The sequence below is a fragment of the Tursiops truncatus genome, chromosome 8 (assembly GCF_011762595.2).
Source record: "Tursiops truncatus isolate mTurTru1 chromosome 8, mTurTru1.mat.Y, whole genome shotgun sequence".
NCBI classification, from domain to species: Eukaryota; Metazoa; Chordata; class Mammalia; order Artiodactyla; family Delphinidae; genus Tursiops; species Tursiops truncatus.
Genome location: NC_047041.1, coordinates 14,901,113 through 14,919,216, shown reverse-complemented (window position 1 = coordinate 14,919,216; position 18,104 = coordinate 14,901,113). Strand labels below are relative to the sequence as shown.

Sequence of the window (18,104 nt, the reverse complement as noted above, 5' to 3'; positions counted from 1 at the left end):
CTCCCCTCCCAACACGACCGCCATCCAGCTCTGGCCTCTGCTCTGCCGGGTCCCACATGGTTCCAGCTTTTGCGGCGAAGTCTCACTGATACGCAACAGGGTTCAAAATCATAGGCTTGGCAGGAAGTGGCGTCTATACATAGCTCTCCCACTCTGTAAGTACCGTTGGCTTCTTCTGAATAAACGCTACCCTACATTAAATGCCAGAATCCGGCGAGCAATACTGCATGTTTGTAATGAGACTGAGAACTAAAGGCAAGATTGATTCTGATGTGAGCACCAGCAAAGCAAATGGGTTTTTGAAAACCCTATAATTTCCCTGCAACCCTTGACTTCACTAAACACACATTTTTAGACTACAGCACAGTTAGGTAGGCATTAAACAAAAATGAGGTAGTCTAATGATGATTTATGTGTAGGATAATCTTCTATAAAGAATTCTGCTCTGATATCAGAGTAACTTACAGAGGTGCCAACTTTACGAAACAATGCCGCTTGTTCCGTGTCCACTGCCACAGTGGGATCCCAGGGCAGAGCGTTCGCCGGCAATTGTCTTAAATCTCCTGAAATTCACCCAGTGGGTGCTCGGGAAATGCATCACCTGCCATGAACTAAATGGAAAAGCAAAACATGACACATACATACGCCTCCAGAGGCACCTGTGAACACAGACATTTCTGCTTGACTGAGGAGCCGCGGCTGAGAGCTCTGGAACCAACCAACTGGCAAGCGGATGCAGAGCAGCCCGCCCACCGGGAGACTGGCAGGGGTGCTGAGGAGCTGTGGGCACGTGCTCCAGGTGGGGCCTCAAGAGCTCCTGGATGCAAGCATCAAACCGGAGATCTGGTACCCACCTCCCAGGCTGTGTAAACTTGGGAGGGCCCTTCAGCTCCCCCAAGCCTTGGTTTCCCTGCCTATTAAGTGAGGTTAAGGATGTGTCACCCTCAGATGGGGTTGGAAGGGTTCAGTAAGATGCTGCCTGTGAACCTGCTTTATAAACCGGAAAGCACTATATAAGTGAAAGATGACACAGGCATCAGGGCACAGCTGCGAGGTGGCCCAGGTCACCTCTAAGAGCTGAAATCAAACCGCCCTGGGCTCAGATCCTGCCACACCACATGGCCTTGGGCAGGTGACCAGCTTCTCTGCCTCAGGCTCCTCTTCTGCAAAATGGAGATAATAATACCACCTAGTACGTAGCGCACTTATGAAGATGAAATGAAATGACTTGTGAAAAGCACTTACCACATAAGAGCTCAATAACTGATCACTTATTTTCTTACTATTATTATCACTATGATTATCATTTCAATTTAGGCCATCTGACTTAAGAGAGAATTCCTTTGCTGCTTCTGAACACTTCCTTGTAATCTCTAACCTGCAAAGCACGTGTTAAGGCATCAGAAGGTGGGATTTTTCTCTCTGCCCTCAAGACGAGGCTCCCTTCCCCATCAAATCAAACAATAAGCAAATACTACCAGCAACGTTAAGGGCCAGCTGCCTTTTCCTCTCTACAACTGCCTTGATGAGAGAAATAGTAGTTGTCATGAGTACCTGGGACCGCCCTCATGCCGGAGTCACTAAAGTACTTTACAAAGAAAGAGCTTGGGTTTTAGGGACAGAAGCTCTGTGTCCAAGCACAGGCTCTGCCACTGAGAAGCTGTGTGCCCTGGAGCAAATTGCTTGGCCTCCCTGAATCTCACTTCTTTTTTTTTTTTTGCGGTACGCGGGCCTCTCACTGTTGTGGCCTCTCCCATTGCGGAGCACAGGCTCCCGATGCGCAGGCTCAGCGGCCATGGCTCACGGGCCCAGTCGCTCCGCGGCATGTGGGAATCCTCCCAGACTGAGGCACGAACCCGTGTCCCCTGCATCGGCAGGCGGACTCTCAACCACTGCGCCACCAGGGAAGCCCCATGAATCTCACTTCTTTACACCTAAGGATGGGGGTAGCACGCCCCCCTCACAGGGTTGAGAAGAATTCAATGGGATGACATCCAGGTGCCTGTCACAGGGCCCTGCATACATGTATGTCTTATTATGTATTTATCTGCTCTTTTTTTTGACTTTTCTTCTAAATGGGCAAGCCCTTGAACCTCACTGTGTCGTCGGTTTTCTCATCTGTAAAATGCGGAAGGGAATGGGGGTTCCTGTGAGGAGCCAACAAGGTTGCCTCTTCTTTTTTTTCTAGAACTAGATAGAACCTTTATGAATCAAATATCCTGGCATCCTTTCCAGACTTCTCTCTCACCACTTCTACTTACCCTCCAGCCAGGTCACTCCATCCTCCCCTTCCCTGCTTGCCTTTCCCCGTGCTGTTACCTCACCCAACGTGCTATTTCTGCTCCAAGGCCCCCCCTCCCCTTCCTGAGCCTTGCTGGGCTGCCATCATCAGAAAGAACCCCAGCCTCCTGGGTATCTCTTCTTGGGAAGATACCATAACCCCTAGATAGGAGCTGCTGAAGGAAAGAAACATGTCATAGTCAAGTTTAATTCCTCTGCAAGGCATGAGACTCTGCCTAGCACCTATTTGTTAAATTGCCTTGAGCACATCATTTATTTCATATTAGCATACTGACCATCCCAGCCCATTTTCTCCATGCCCCTAAGTAGTCAAGAGCTGAGATCCCCAATTTTGCATCTAAACTACAAAGTGTCACAGGAGGACCCCACCGAAATGGTCTCTGTCAAGGTAGCTCTGAAGCAGCTCGGTGTAATGGAGACCAAGGACCACCAAGTCTAGATCTCACAATGCCACCAATTTTCCACGTGACCTTAGGCAGTCTTCCTTCCTGCCTGCCACAGGGCAGTCCAGCAGGGGGAAAAGAGACTGTCATTTCATCACCATCATGAATGATCTTTTCTGAGCACTGGAGGGGAAAGGGGTCTGAATGAAATACAGTTCCTGCTCTTGATGATTAGACATTCTCATAGTGGGAATAACACAGATTTTACAATATTACAGGACAAAATATGATTAGTGTCTTCAGCAAGGAACTGATAAATTTTGGAGGGAGCTCAGAAAAGGATCCCCTGGAAGGAGGTTAATCTGGGTGATTTTTAAATCCATTCTTAGCAGAAATTGGGAAAGACATCATGGGGGGAAGAAAGGGGGTATATGAACCAGACTTTAAAAGCTGGGAAGGTTTTAAACAAAGAAGGAAAGACGTCCAGTAGTAAAAAAAAAAAAAAAAAAAAAAAAAAAAGAGCACCCTATGAGTAGTTCAGATACTGTGCCCTGAGAATGAGCAGGAAAGAAGGGGGAAGGGGCATAAGAGGGCATTGGTCTGGGCCTGAGTTTCTTTATCAGTAAATGAAGAGGCTGGACCACGTGACCTCCAAGGCCCTTCTAGCTCTGACAATCAGTGACTCCATTCATCTGCAGCCTACATGTGTCCAACTGGTTTCCGAGCACCACCTGGGCTCTCTCTCATCTGTGCCATCCCCTGTCCAAGTTGGTGGAGACTCATGGGATCAAAGTAGCTTTAATATCAGCTGGAGCAAAATGCAATTAATACGTTGACCCTGCGTTCCAAAGCAAACCAAGATAATATCTGATTGCTTACTGTGCTGGAATTATCATCCTTGCCCGTCAGAGCTGACAACATGAACAGAATCCTAAATTCCCAGATCAGACCACCTTTGTGTCTCCCACTGGGCCCAAGACGGAGCCAGTGCCCAAGAAAACCTCCTTGTTAGAATGACTGCCCGCTGATCTTTCAGCTGGAGAGCTGCTGACCTTCAGAAAAGCCAGAGCCTCTGGTCACGGCACACAGAGCCAGAGGCCAGGGCAAGGGCTGGTGACATGTTTCTGTCCCCAAGCAAGTGCAGGAGACAGGGACACGCCCTCCTCCGATGTTGGAACAGTCCGTTGCTAATAAGGAGCCGGCTCTGGAGAGGCAGTGGGGAATAGTGCAAGCCGGAGGACCCCAGCTCAAACCCAAGCCACTGATGAGCTGTGTGGTCTTGGCTAATTTGCTTAACTTCCCTGGGCCTCCCTGTCTTCATTTATGAAAACTGGAAAAACAAACAAACAAAAAACTATCTTAAAGGGTTATTGTGAGGATTAGAGATAATATATGTACAATGCCTAACACAAAAGCGGTCTTAGTACATGATAAACATTATTATTAATATTGTTATTATTATTATAACAGGTGCTATGAGGGCCCTGGGGATAAAGAGATGCAAAAGATGGAGTTGTACACCCTCCTGCAGCAGACAGACAGAAACAACAGCCTCTAACGTGAGACACAGTGAAGGAAGTGCTCCAGGAATGGAACCAGAGGACTGATAGATCTGCTGCAGGCTTATGTAAAACTTCGTGGAAGGGGACACACGTGAACCATGTTTAAAGGACAAAAGACGAGTACAGTATCAATAAGGAAAAGAGGGGATCAGTGCAGACCAGGCAGAGGAGATGCAAGACCAAATGCAAAGAGGTACAAAGACCCATGAACAATTTGGAACCCTGGGGACGATTAGCGCGACGTGGGTGATGGGTGGCGGGCTCACTGCCTTCCCACCTATGGTCCGGGAGCACTGCCCACTTTTCTGAAAAGACCCCTCTGGCCAGTTTCTCCTTGCTCCTGCTTCTCCCCTCCCCAACACAGAATGTCCCCAGTGCACTCCCAACCTGGCCAAGGCAGGATGACAACCCAGCAGTCCAGAGCCCCAGCCACTTAGACAAGGGAGCTGCTCCAGGCTTGCCTTCCACAGCACCGGCAGATACGTCTGGCCCGCATCTGAGCAGTGTCCAAAACTCCCCACTGGGGCCCAGACAGCCAGTCAGGATGCTGAGGAAGAGCATGCTGGGAAATTCCCACAAGGAGCCTGCACCAATACAATCAGGTCTGGCGGAAGTTAAAAGCTATTAGGAACAGGGCCGGATTTACCTTTATGTCCAGTAACATGCATTGTAATGGTGATCATGCAGATGGGAAATTAAACCACATCCCGGCTTCACTGGAGGCCTTAATTTTAATTTATGTCTATGCACAGCCCTTTGCCCTATTACCCCCCATCCCACCCGCTCTGGAGAGCCAGTTTACCTCCAGACCAGGTCTCCTGGGAGAGAAGTAAGGGGTAGGAGTCTGTCAGCTCATAGGTGAGAGGCTCTGTGCTTTCACACACACATCTCTGAATAGCCTGACGGGAGGAAGTTGATCAGCTTGGGGGGCAGGCAGTAGGTGGCTCTGAGAAAGGTAGCACTTTGGGCTGTCTGTCCAGCCTGTGCGAAAAGCACAGCCCAAAAGCGGCTCAGAGTTTCAGCGGAGGCTCCGGGGGGCTTGCCTGCCCTCCCAGTGTGGACTGCTGGGAAGGCCAACCCGTAAGCCAATACCCAACTCACGGAGCTCGCTAAGGCCCCGAGCCTCTAAGTCCTTCCACACCCCCTCGGAGAGGCAGACCATTCACAGGGGCCTGCAGCCACCCCGTTGGGCCCCCTCCTCCCAGGGCACCCACCCTCCCCAAAGAGGTGTCTCCCGGGCCCTGATTGGCCCGCGTCAGCCTCCGTTCGTCCTCCCGCTCTCTCGCACCTGCTCCCGCTGGCCCCGTGGTTGGTGGAGGATCTGAGCCCAGCCGGCCCAGAGATCAAAGTCAACACTGTCTTCCCCGCTCCAGAAGCTGCCCCTGAGGAGTCAGAGGGCAGTCACTCAGGCTCCTAAGTGCTTCCTGAACCTCAAGGTGGCCTCAGCATTAAATCTCCCCCCACGGTGAGAAGCTGCCATCCAACATCCCAGCCAAAACACACACGCACACACACACACGCGCACACACACACGCGCACACACACACACGGGGCAGTGTGGTATGGAGAGCAGAGAATCCTATTTTTATGAAAAAAATCAATAAACGATTTGCATCTTCCAACATTAAAGCCTGGAGCAGGGGGACCCAAGTTCTGGCCCTTCATCTTTAGAGCACGGAGGATGCAAAACTCCACTCCCTCTGGTTCTCATGAATTCCTCCAGGAGGGTGTTCGTTGGACTCACGTGCTCTAGAAAGTCCATCCCTGGATCTAAAACGTAGCTGTAGAGGGATCTAGAATGATTTTGGATGGGGCTGGAGGACTGGGCAGGGGAGGAAAATTCTCCAAGGCTAAAGGAAAGGAGGAGGTTCTACAGGCAACGTGTAACAGAGCCCTGCAGACTAGCGTCCAGCCCACTTCCCTGATAATTATGTCCTTTGGAGCCACCAGCCCGGGCTTGACATCAAAGACAGCCCAGAAGCACCAACTACAAGCACCAACTACAGTGAGTCTGGGGGAAGCTCAGTGCCTCCACACAGGAGCCAGGTTAATCTTCGTCTCTCCTGTCTGAGCTGAGCTTCTAACTACCCCAGGCCCACTGCACCCAGCCTTATCCCAATGCCTCCCGTATTCTTTCAGAACTCTCCTGATCATCTATCATGCACCCACTGAACACTTGGTGAGCATTTGTCCTGGGGGTGCAAGGCGGTGCGTCAGGAGCCTAGGGATGTGCGCCCTAAAACAACCCAGGTGCCACCCTTGGGAAACTCAGTCTAGTGGGGGACACAGACTCTGTTACACAGAAATATGTACACCTAAACAGGAATCGGCAATACAGAGAGGAGAACGCTCTCATGCCCCCAAGAATCATCATCACAGCTCCAGCCCATCCTCAGTGCGTGGCAGGCAGTGTTTGAAACATTTGACATACATGAACTCGTTTCATTTTTTTTTTTTTTTTTTTTTGCGGTACACGGGCCTCTCACTGTTGGGCCTCTCCCGTTGCGGAGCACAGGCTCCGGACGCGCAGGCTCAGCGGCCATGGCTCACAGGCCCAGTCGCTCCGCGGCATGTGGGATCTTCCTGGCCCGGGGCACGAACCCGTGTCCCCTGCATCAGCAGGCAGACTCTCAACCACTGTGCCACCAGGGAAGCCCTCGTTTCATTTTTACTTGAACCCAATGAAGTAGGTCAATCATTACCCCTATTTTATTATCACTGGGGAAACTGAGGCACCAAGGAGGTAAAAGACTTGCCCAGAGGAGTGAGCTTCAAGCCCAGGCAGTCTGATCCTAGATTCGGGGCTCGTAATCACTACACTTGACTTAGTTCTTCCCTACAAACTAGCATTGACTTTTTCGCTTTCCTGAGGCCAAGGCTCTCCTTGCCTGGAGCACACAGCCTCCCTTGTACGCAGAGTGACACTTCATAGGATACATTTGTGCAGGTCCTGGGAGGTGGTCCTGTGCGGGAGTTCAGGACATAGGCAGAAAGAACAGACCTGGGTCCAGTCCTGCCCTCTGTGTGATAACATGTGTGACCCAGAAGTCCCTTTACTTTTTTGAGCCTCAGTTTCCTCTTCAGTAAAGTGGAAGAGGAAAAAAACACACTTATGGACTTTTTTGTGAGGATAAAATGAGGTCACATATGAAAGTTTCTTAGCCCAGTGCCTGGCATAGGGGAAACACTCAAAAATTTATTATTATTATTTTAATGAGTATAACTCTTGGTCCATAAACTCAGGTGTATAAGAAATATCACATGTCTCTATGTTCTTTACATCACCTTCCATGTGACTCTGTTGGAGAGACAGGACATTCAGTCCCCATCATTGTTGGCGCATTCCCCAGGGACGTGCCAAGGTCCAGGGTCTCTCTGGTCCTCACCAGCCCGTTGTCCCTGCCTGCATGATCACTCTGGGTGTTGGGCTGTGCATCTCATGCCTCATTTGGACACAAGAACCCAGGCCTCAGTCCCAGACCCCAGAGAGCCACACACAGCCACCCCGCTGAGGTCCGACCGCTTCCTCCCGCCATACCCCCTGAGCTGCCTACAGCAATACCCTGCCTCTGGCATCCGATGGTCTCCTGTCTGTTCACCGCCCTCAGAGGCTCTCCTCCCCGGGCAGAACACCCATCCTAACCTTTCCTGTTTGCTCACAAAAGGCAGGAAGAGCAGGTGTCTTCAAGTAGCTTCTGATTCCTGTCCAACTACAAGCTCTGAGACCAGGAGATATAATGGCCTGGCCATCGGCTTGGGACTGAGAGAAGGAAAAAGTTCCAAGAGCAAAACACAAATTAATGTCTCAAAAAGAGTATCCTGCCACGTTGGCTGTCAAGGTGCTGAAGCATCGGTTCGTCTCCTAGAGCTCTACCTTGGAACCACTCAAGGAGATTTAAAACAGCTAGTGCCCAGGTTCTACTGTTAAAGATGCTGATTTGGGGTTGGGCCCAAGCACTGGTGTTTTTCAAAGAGCTCCCCAGGGGTTCAATTGTGTAGCAGGATTAAGAATCCCAGCTTTATAGGTTTCATGCAAAGAAGTCTGTCTTCTCCAACTAACCTGAAGACCTTGAGCAACTAGAGCCATTTCATATGCCCAGCAATGGGCCATCGATGCTGGGGGGCACTCAGGGAGCATCTGGTCAAGTGCTTCCATTTTACAGAAAGGAAAACCAAGGTCCTTGATGGAGGAAGAAAAAGCGTCAGGGCTGCTGCAATGGGCAGGGATGCAGGGAGAAATGCTGGAGTGATGGGAAAACCCCACGGTTTTGTAACTGGAGGCCTGGAGGTATTTTGAGGATCTGAGGCCCTCTCTTGAGATTTCCAGACCTGTTTTCCTGTTGAAGGGACAGCCCTGCATAGGAACCAGCAATGGAGTGCCTGCAATCACGGCAGCTCTAACAAGGTGACCCTACAGCATGGTCTCAACCTCTTTTTGCAACACCTGGCACCTCCAGCGTGAGGCCGGCTAGAATTCTGATGGAGCGTCTAGGCAGCTCATGAAATAAAAGTCCCACGCGCATGCTCACTCAAGTCTGGTCCTCCGAGAATCCCAGGAACACGGACCACACACCGGCCTCTTATCGCTCCTCTCCCCACAGTCTTTCACAGATAAGGTCCTTCCAGCCTTGCCTCCCATCTCTAAGGCCAAGGGCAAATCAAATAGCTGGTGGCCAGGAAAGACAGTGACCCCGCTCCTTCGGGGCAGCACGACCACCCTGTGTCTGACAGGACCTTCACACACGCCGCAGAGGCTGCTGCCACGTGGGTTTTCACCACCCACACGGAGACGCACCAAGCCGAGACCAAAGACGCTTTTTTGCCAAAGCATCACCAGAACAATGAAAAACCACTTGCCGGGACCAACCTCAAGAGCTGGGTGAGCTCAGCCACCAGCTCAGTACCTCTGATTCTCCGCCCCCCCACCCCCCAGCATCCGGGCCTATGAGGCCCCGCGGTCCTCTCTTACCTGGGATGATGGCGACTGTGTCTTTCTCCCAGGACACAACGCTAACGTATTCCTGCACTGAAGAGGGGATGAGGCACTTGAAGACGGCCACGCTTCCACGCATCGACCTTTGATCCTCCACCCGAACGGTGTAGGGTTCCCTGAAAACTGCAGACAGGTTGCGGGGCGGAAAGAAGAGGGTGTCACAGGCTTGACTAGGACACGGTGTGGGGGCCTGAGATAGCCACCTCTCAGCACCCCAGGCCACACTTCCTTCACCTCTTCTCCCACCTCCCACTTGCCCCGCCCGGAAGTTCCTGCCAGAGTCTTATTCCTGCCTCCTCCAGCAACCTCCTTCCCACTCCACCAGACACCCACTCTCCCGCAGAAATACCCAGCCTCCCTCTACAGGACCGTAAACCCAACTTCTAGCCTTTCCAATTTTGGTGAGTTTTAACAAACTGCATTAGATTGTAAGGGCCTGGAGGGCGGCACCTATGCCCTGCAATGGGGTTGTATTCAACAAGGGCATGTGTGGTTTCTAAGCAAAAGTGCCGGAATCCCTCTAATTAAACCTCGCTTGATTTCCTACACGATTCCTGGGCCCAGGGTGGTAAGAGTTTGGGGCACAATGACCATCATTTGCCAAAAGAAAAACTGTGACACGTGATCTAAAAACAGATTTTTGTGCCACTTCAAAGTGAAAGGCAGCCTGGGAAAAGGTAGTTGACATACAGAACTTTCTGCCGGGCTCGGTGGTTTATAAGAACAATGGGAGAGAATACTTGACACAGTGATGATCTCTGATAACACGGAACCCCAGAGACATGGGTGATTTCCAAGATTCTACAAAACAAAGCATCCTTGCTGGTTTCTCCCACCTCCTGACACCACCTACAGCCTGACCCCAGTCTTGCCCCCAGCTTCAGCAGATCCCTTCCCCCACAGTGTGCAGTGGAGGTCTCCTGCCTCGGTCGGTCCCAGGGCTGGTTTCTGGGGCGCTGTTACCTGCAGGTGCTCTACGTATCAGGTCCCATGGGTGGGCTGGACCAACCTTAGGGGTAGGGCCGAGGGGCCTGCTTCTGCCTCTCTCTGGTCCTCCTCCACTTGGCCTTTCCCCGAGGCCCTCTCTGTCTTTCCACCTCTTCTCTGCCAAGCAGAGCTGGTGCAGCCAGAGCCCCGCTGCTTCCCGACCTTGTCCCTCTGCAGGCACCTGGGCTGTGTGCCCTCCTGCTCTCCCTGCCATGGTTGCCAGGGCAATGCTCAGGGCCCTGCAGCCCCTCCGGCTGTGCACCTGCAGTCCCTCTGGCTTCATCAAAAGCTTCTTAATTGGCTGTGTTTCCCATCAGGCCAGCCCTGCCCGTCCCTCCCCAGGTCTTTATTCTTTCCCTCCCTGTGTTGTGGCTGTGATGGGAAGAGACACAGTTGAGGTGGAGGACGGAGGCATGGAAGGAGGCACTCCCAACTCTGTGGGGCCGTGGTCCACCCTTTCGTGGGCTGGACATCGCACTGCCTGCAGATGCGGGGAGAGCAGAGAGGAGGCTAAGGGGAGGGAAGCAGAGGGGAGGGTGGGAAGGGCTGGGGTTTGGGTGCACACCGCGGAGACAGTCCTCGAGAGCCTGCAGAGACCCATGGTTAGGAGCATCAAACAAGCAGGCCCTGTGTCCTCCTCTGAGCAGCAGTGTAACCCTGGATAAGAGCTCGGCCCTGTGTCCTCCTCTGAGCAGCAGTGTAACCCTGGATAAGAGCTCGTGAACCTTCCAGAGCCTCGGTTTCCTCATGCGTAAAAGGAAACAATAACAGCAGAATGGAGAAGGCCTGGCACGTGGAAAGCACTACAGCAATGCAGCTGGTCATTAGAGCCATGCCTCTGTCATTAACTGGCTACAGGTGCCCTTCGGGCAAGTGACTTAAACTTTATTTGACTTAGTTCCCTCCCTTGTAAGACACACCAGACAGGATTATTGTGAAAACTATATCCTAACCCAATAACAGGCAGGTATTAGGAGACAGAACATGGCTTGCCGTTAGCTCAATCCTCCAGGCTGTGGAGGCCAGAACTGGGCTCCAAATCCCGGCCTCGGGGCTCCCAGTCCAGCACCTGGTGTCATGTTAGGGGGTTAGTGCTGTTCCTGAAAAGAGGATCCACGGGGAGCCCCAGAGGAGATATCTAAGTAGGTCCTCAGAGCTTACACTCTCACACCCCCCTCCCCCAACCAAACCAGTGGATGAAGACCAGCTCTTTAATTAAGAACTCCCACCCCACATCACCCCTACACACACCCATTCCCAGCTGCTTGGAACCTTCTACGTGTGAGAGGCTCTCCTGAGGCGGAAGGATCTTAATTCAACAGAGCGCTATCTCGCTGAACCGTCACACGGAGTGATGAATGAAGTAGGTGCTGACATCCGCTTTGCAGATGAGGAAACTGAGGCTCAGAAACGTGTGTCCTCTGCCTAAGGTAAGTGGCAAAGCTAAGACTCCAAAGCACAACACAACTTTCCTTGAGGGCCTGACTCCTTGCCAGGACAGGAAGTCAGAGCTATCGCAGGATCCAACGCTAGGCACGCGGGCTGGGGAGACTTCCCCGGAACACACTCCCCTCTGCCCGACACAATCACCAGGAAAGATGGCACGCCCAAGCCTTGGAGCCATCGCAGAGAGCTGGCTGGAACATTATCTATCCTCTCCCACTGAAAAAGCTCTTCTAAGAAAATCATTCCCCAAACTTCCATGCTTTATTACTATTCGAGGCACTTTATAACAGATTGGGACTCACCAGCATATCATGACAACCTAGTTAAGAGGAGCTCATCTAAGCCACGCACTCACCTCCAGACCTAACCCAGAGAAATGAGACTTTCTAGTTTCTGTAAAGAGAACAGCTGAGAAGCCCTCACTTCCTTGCTTCCATCACCTCTTCCCAAGACCAGAATGCTTCACTGCTAAGAGTTGTCCATCATGAATTTTACCTAAATGCCTATTCTCATGAGATACCTTATATTCAAATGTCTATCAACAGTGGAAGAGATAAATAAAGTTCAGTATAGTCAAACGAGACTATACAGCAATGCAAATGAATGACATATAACTTCACACAGCAGGAGGGCTAAACCCCACAAACAACAGTGAGCAAAAGATTCAAGGGCATATGTGCTGTAGGACTCCATTTAGATAAAGTACAGAAACAAGTACAGGCAAACATCTGTCTTGTTAGAAGTCAGGACTGTGGTTTCCCCTAAGGGTGGAGTGACTGTAAAAAGCATGAAGGGGCTTCTGAGATGCTGATACCTTCCCCTGGATATTAAACTTTGTGCAAATTCATCAAGCTATATACTCACATGTGCAGTTCTTTTATATACTCTCTTTCAATAAAGGGTTTGTGTGTTTTTTAAAGAAACTCACTGAATTTTTCCATGAACCAAGTACTAAAATGAGCACATTACTTAATATAAATGGGCCCTATCTCCTTGGACCATCACACGTAGTGATGAACAGGGTGGGTGCTGGCATCAGCTTTGCAGACGAGGAAACTGACGCTCAGAAAGGTGCGTTCTCCACCTAAGGACACACAGGAAGTGGCAGAGCTAAGATTCCAAAGAACAGCATGATTTTCCATGATGGGCCGCCTTGCCTTCTTCCGTGTTACACACACATCCTCAAAACGACAGGTGCTGCCGGCTCCCCATTCCCGCCCTGCAGGGGAGCCCGTGTCTGGTCCTTTACCTGCTTTGACGCGGATGTTGGGACTCCGGATCTTGCCGGCAGCATTCTCCGCGGTGCAGAAGTAGTCATTGTCGTGGATAAAGCTATTGAAGGCGGAGGGGGAGAAGGGGTAGAGCTGCAGCGTCCCGTTGGCGTGGACGTGCCGGATGTGCGGCACGTCGTAGATGTCGTCCCCCGTGGCCAGGTACCATCGAAGGGCCGCACTGGGGGAGCCCGCGGCCGGGCAGGGCACCACCACCCCCACGGAGCTGGAGAAGGTCACCTGCTGCAAGGAGTCATTTACAAAGTAGAGGCTGGTGCCGACATCTTCAGGGCGGGCTGCAGGGGAGGGGAGAGGCTGGTTAGCGCCTGCTAATGATACCCTCGTAGGCCCGGGAGGCTGCAACACCCACGCTCATTCATAAAACGTTCAAGCACCAGTCATTCAACAGCACTACTGAGCACTGACTGTACACCAGGCACTGGCAACGGTGATGAAGAGACAGTTCCCACCCTGCATAAGCTTCCAGCCTAGCACAGGGATGGCAAAAGTTGAAACGTCTCGTCCTCCACGCCAAGCCGAGTCCACGGAGAGAGGCGGCCACCGCTCTGCTATGGTGAAGGGTCCCAAGCCATAATCCACGTCCCCGCACCCCAGCCGCCCATCAACACTTCAGGAGAGACACTGAAATTGCTTAGATAATGGGTATTTATTGAGTACCTATTACATCAGGGAGGGTCACACCCGGTCCCTTGGTTCATCCGTACAACACTGAGAGGAGACAGTACTGCCTCCTTTTATATCCTTCCCTTTGGAGGCTGAGCAAGTTATGTGATTTGCCTGAGATGACACAGCCAATAAGCTACAGGATTGAAATCTGAACACACTGCCCTAAAGAGGGTCTTAGCACACTTTCTGTCACACCACAGCCGAAAGGTAAAAGGTCAGAGACCGTGTTCTACGAGGAAGGGCTTCACGAAGCGGGATGCTGGCCTGGACGAGAAAAGACTGCAGAGACGTCTTCCACTCTGGAGGTCGATTTGGAAAATGTGTTGCCCCAGAGGATGGGTGGCGGACTGGCGGCACCGTGGGTAGACCAGTCCAAGCCTGGGGACTAGAGATACCCACCCCCGCAAGCCTAAGACCATCCCTGACACTGACCAACCGTGGAATTCCCCTCCCCTCTCTGACCCTCTGCTCCTTCACTTGTAAAATGGAGGGAGGATACATGAGGCTGCAAAGACCCCGCGCATCTCTGACATGTTGCCATTGCAACACTCAGTCACACGGGCGAACATGCTCACGACCTCAGCTACCTGACAACATCAAGGCCGCCTGACAAGGAGGACAGCCGTCTGCAACTCTCATCCCAGCCCAGGGCCTCAGTCTTGCCTGCCCTCGTGGGAAGCAGCCCTGAATGGTGGAATCAGGGCCTTCCCTCCCTACCAAGGAGCCTGCTCCCTTAAGAAGGGCCACCTCTGAACAAGTGGAAGCAAACCCAGAGGAAGAGGGGGCCTGGTCCCGGGTCTCCAGCTGGAAGCCACTCCCTCTCCCCCAGGAAGATCAAGGAGCAAACCAACCACTCTGCCGCTTGTTTAAAGACCGTTGCAGGGGACCCAACTTGACCTCAATTTCCACAACTTTATGGGGAGGGGAAGGGCCTGCGTCCGACCATATTAATATTCTCGGCTTAGCTCCGAGCCGAGCCTCCAGGGAGAATGTACCGGGCAGCTCATTGAGGAAGGCCATTAAGCCTCATTGGTCAGAGCAATTCACATCATCTCATAAAAAGCTGCGATGAAGCCATTAGCAGCAGTGCTGGAAAACACATCCATGGGCTCCTTGCTGGGGTGTCAGGGGCATCCTCTTAGCTGCAGATGCATTTGCCCTCCCTACCCGGCACTGCGTGCCCATAGCGGCTGCAGGGGGCAGAGGCGGGTGCCGGGGCACGGGGGGCAGCATAGCTTTTCCGTCCACGTCCTCACGCTGCCTCCCCGGTGACAGTGTCGGTGCTGGTGGTGGAGAAGTCTGCTCTGTGGAAGAGGGGACCCCGGTGGGGACCCTTGGAAGCCTGCCCAACTCACAGGGACCAGAGTATTCCCCAAGGTCATGAAATCATGTCATTCTGCAAGTAAGCAAACTGAGGCTTAGGAAGTTTCTCTTCGGATCCACACTCCCCAGGTTCCCAGGAGCCCGCTCAGCTTCTGAAAGACTTCTTTATTGACATTCAGTCAACAATTATTCGTTAAGCATCTTCTACATGCCAGGCACTGTTGTAAGCACTTTACTCGTCTGACTTTTTTTTTTTTTTTTTTTTTTCAGTACGCGGGCCTCTCACTGTTGTGGCCTCTCCCGTCGCGGAGCACAGGCTCTGGATGCGCAGGCTCAGCGGCCATGGCTCACGGGCCCAGCCGCTCCGCGGCATGTGGGATCCTCCCAGACCGGGGCACGAACCCGTGTCCCCTGCATCGGCAGGCGGACTCCCAACCACTGCGCCACCAGGGAAGCCCTACTCGTATGACTTTTAATCCTCCCAACAACCCTGTGAGGGAGGTATTATTCTTATTCCAGTTCACAGACGAGGAAACTAACGCACTGAGCGATCAAAGAGACTTTCCCAAGACCACATGACCAGTAAGTGAGGGCTCTGGGACTCAGACTGAGGCAATCTGAGCCCGGAGTCTGATTTCTTAACCCTTAGATGATTGTAACCACTGCCATAATAAAGAGGGGGCTTATACCTCCCTCAAACAGCACCTGGCCCCCAACTTCCCTTTTCAGCTGGCCAAGAACAGGATGAATATATCCACACGCCTGTGCGCGCACGCACACGCACACCCCCTGGGAGGGGCCCGTGTCGGACTCAACATTTCAGACATGCTTAGCCTGTGGGCGCAGGAACATCACTCTGGGGTTCTGGGTACTTCCTGAGACAACGTAGTTAATCAGACACCCTCACCGTGGCAGTTTTATGGATTCTGGACGCCAAAATCCATCAAGGAACAGAAAGAGGCATAATGTAGACATTATGCCTGACAAATGGACTTAGGAAGCTGAGAAAGATCCCTGACAGAGAGGAGCTCAGGAATTGTCTGATTCAAGGGGCAGCGTAAGAAAATATTTAAGGATCAGTATGAAGTAGCCCTCAGTGATGCTAAGGCCAGCAGCAATACTACCAGCCAGGGGATATGGGGATATATGTACATGTATAGCTGATTCACTCTGTTATAAAGCAGAAACTAACACACCATTGTAAAGCAATTATACTCCAATAAAGATGTTTAAAAAAAAAAACAACTACTGCTAGCCACCATGGATTTCATTAACTACAGGCCAGGCTGGGCGCTAGACCTGTTACAGGTGTTCTCTCACTTAATCTCATGACTCTCTAGGGGATGCTATTATTATCATCCCATTGTACAGATAAGGAAATCGAGGCTCTGAAAAGTTAACTGATTTACCCAAAGTAACCCAGAGTGAAAGTATTAGAGCTGGGCCAGAACCCAACTTTGCCTGCCTTCAGAGCCTGGGGGTGAAACTGCCCTTTTGTACGAACCACACCGAAGACAAAAGGAATCAAACCACAAAATCTTGGTTTTCCAGGCTGGGTGTCCCTCCCCATCCTTTCTTCCATCCCAAACCCACTCTCAATACACATTCCTGGTCTTCTCTCCCGGCTGCAAATCCATCCCACCCTCCCTGCAGAGACAACCCCTGGGGATCAGGCTTCTCTCGGCTCCGGGCTCCGGGCAGGACTGTCAGCCACCGTAGCAGCAGCCTTCCTGCTCTCTGGGCCTCGGATCCTGCCAGAGACAAGGACACGGGCTTCTCAGCAACTACAAATGGGTAGATGTAATTGATGAATTGACGGGGACCGTCCAGCCACCTGTCAGGGCTGAAGAAACAGCGGATTTATAGCCAAAGGTGAGTAGCCTCATATTTCTCCCCCCTGGTATGTGAGCTGCTGTCTTCCGGGTCTGGGGGAGCTGTGGAGGATTAGACACACCATTCGTTTCAGCTTGTAGCTCTGACAGAGCACTGCCATTATGAAACATCACCCTCAGGTGTGAAACAATAGCATTTTGCACTTACTTCGGGCTCATATCTTACCATCACAAGGCACCTGTCAGCCTGGAATGCAGAAGCCTTTAAATAAATATTAATTCAGCCTCACCCCACCTGCCAAGAGAGAGGGATAAGCAAATCCATAAAGGGGAAACTGAGGCACGAATCTCCTGAAATCTCTGCCATGTGCTAAGATGAAGGTTGGCACAGGGCACCAGTGAGTGGCTGCGGTAGCAATGGGTACGATCAGTCACCGGCCACGGAAGGGGTAGGAGCAGGGGTCTGGGGGCCTCACCCCCACCTCACGGAGTCTGGAGAGGCTTCAATGGTGGCAGCGTTCCCTCCTCAGGCTCCTGTTTGAACCTTCAGAGCAGTGACAAAGCCTCAGCCAGCTCTGAGGAGCACAGAAGCATGGGACAATAGTCAGACACCCGGGACAAGTCTGACAGTGCTACCTTCCCTCCTGGGGCTCATTCCTGACCTGCTGTGTGACCTCAGGCAACCCACTTAGCCTTGCTGAGCCTCAACGTCCTCATTCACAAAAGGGGGACCTTACCTGTCCCCCAGGGCTGCTAAGCAGGCAAAACAGAACGTGAAAGTACTTGGTTCCCCGAAATGAGGATGCAGGACTAGGAGGGATGGGATTGTTATTCGCATCCCAGTGGTTGATTCCCCGAGGGGACCAGGGAGGCGAAAGTTACTGCAAAGCGTGGTCAGGGTCCAGTCCCCCCAACCCTGCCGTCCTGCACCTGAGGGTGACTCCTGCACCCTTGAACGCTCTCCTCTCCCAGGTCCTTCCTGACCCGAGGCCAGGAAAGACTTGTTCCCTCAGAAGATCTTTACCCAGCACAAGCCACATGCCCAGCAGGCCCCCAGGTGTGGTGGAAAGCATCAAAGGCCGGGGAAAACGGTCCCCGCCATCCAGGAGCTTGCAAAGGAGATGGGGGCCGAAGAGGGCTAACCCACCGCCCAGGGCAGAGTTCGCAGAAGGGTTTATGGCCCTTCCTGTAATTTCATTTTGGCTCTACACGTTCTCCCCTGGAGGCTTAGTGGCCTGGCTGATGGTACAGAGTTCTCAGAAGAAAGGAGACTAACTGATTGAGCGCCTACTGTGTGCTACAAGGGCATTTCCTCACAT

General features: G+C 52.0%; 1 protein-coding gene across 1 annotated transcript in view; it reads right to left on the bottom strand.

The window, feature by feature from the left end:
- Window positions 1-9,362, bottom strand: part of DSCAML1 (DS cell adhesion molecule like 1) — a 323,305-nt gene extending 313,943 nt beyond the window's left edge. Inside the window, exon 1 of the mRNA XM_033862020.2 lies at window positions 9,216-9,362. Coding sequence (XP_033717911.2) covers window positions 9,216-9,318 — 103 coding nt within the window. The 5' untranslated portion in view covers window positions 9,319-9,362. The remainder of the gene's footprint in view (window positions 1-9,215) is intronic.
- Between the last annotated feature and the right edge of the window lie 8,742 nt (window positions 9,363-18,104).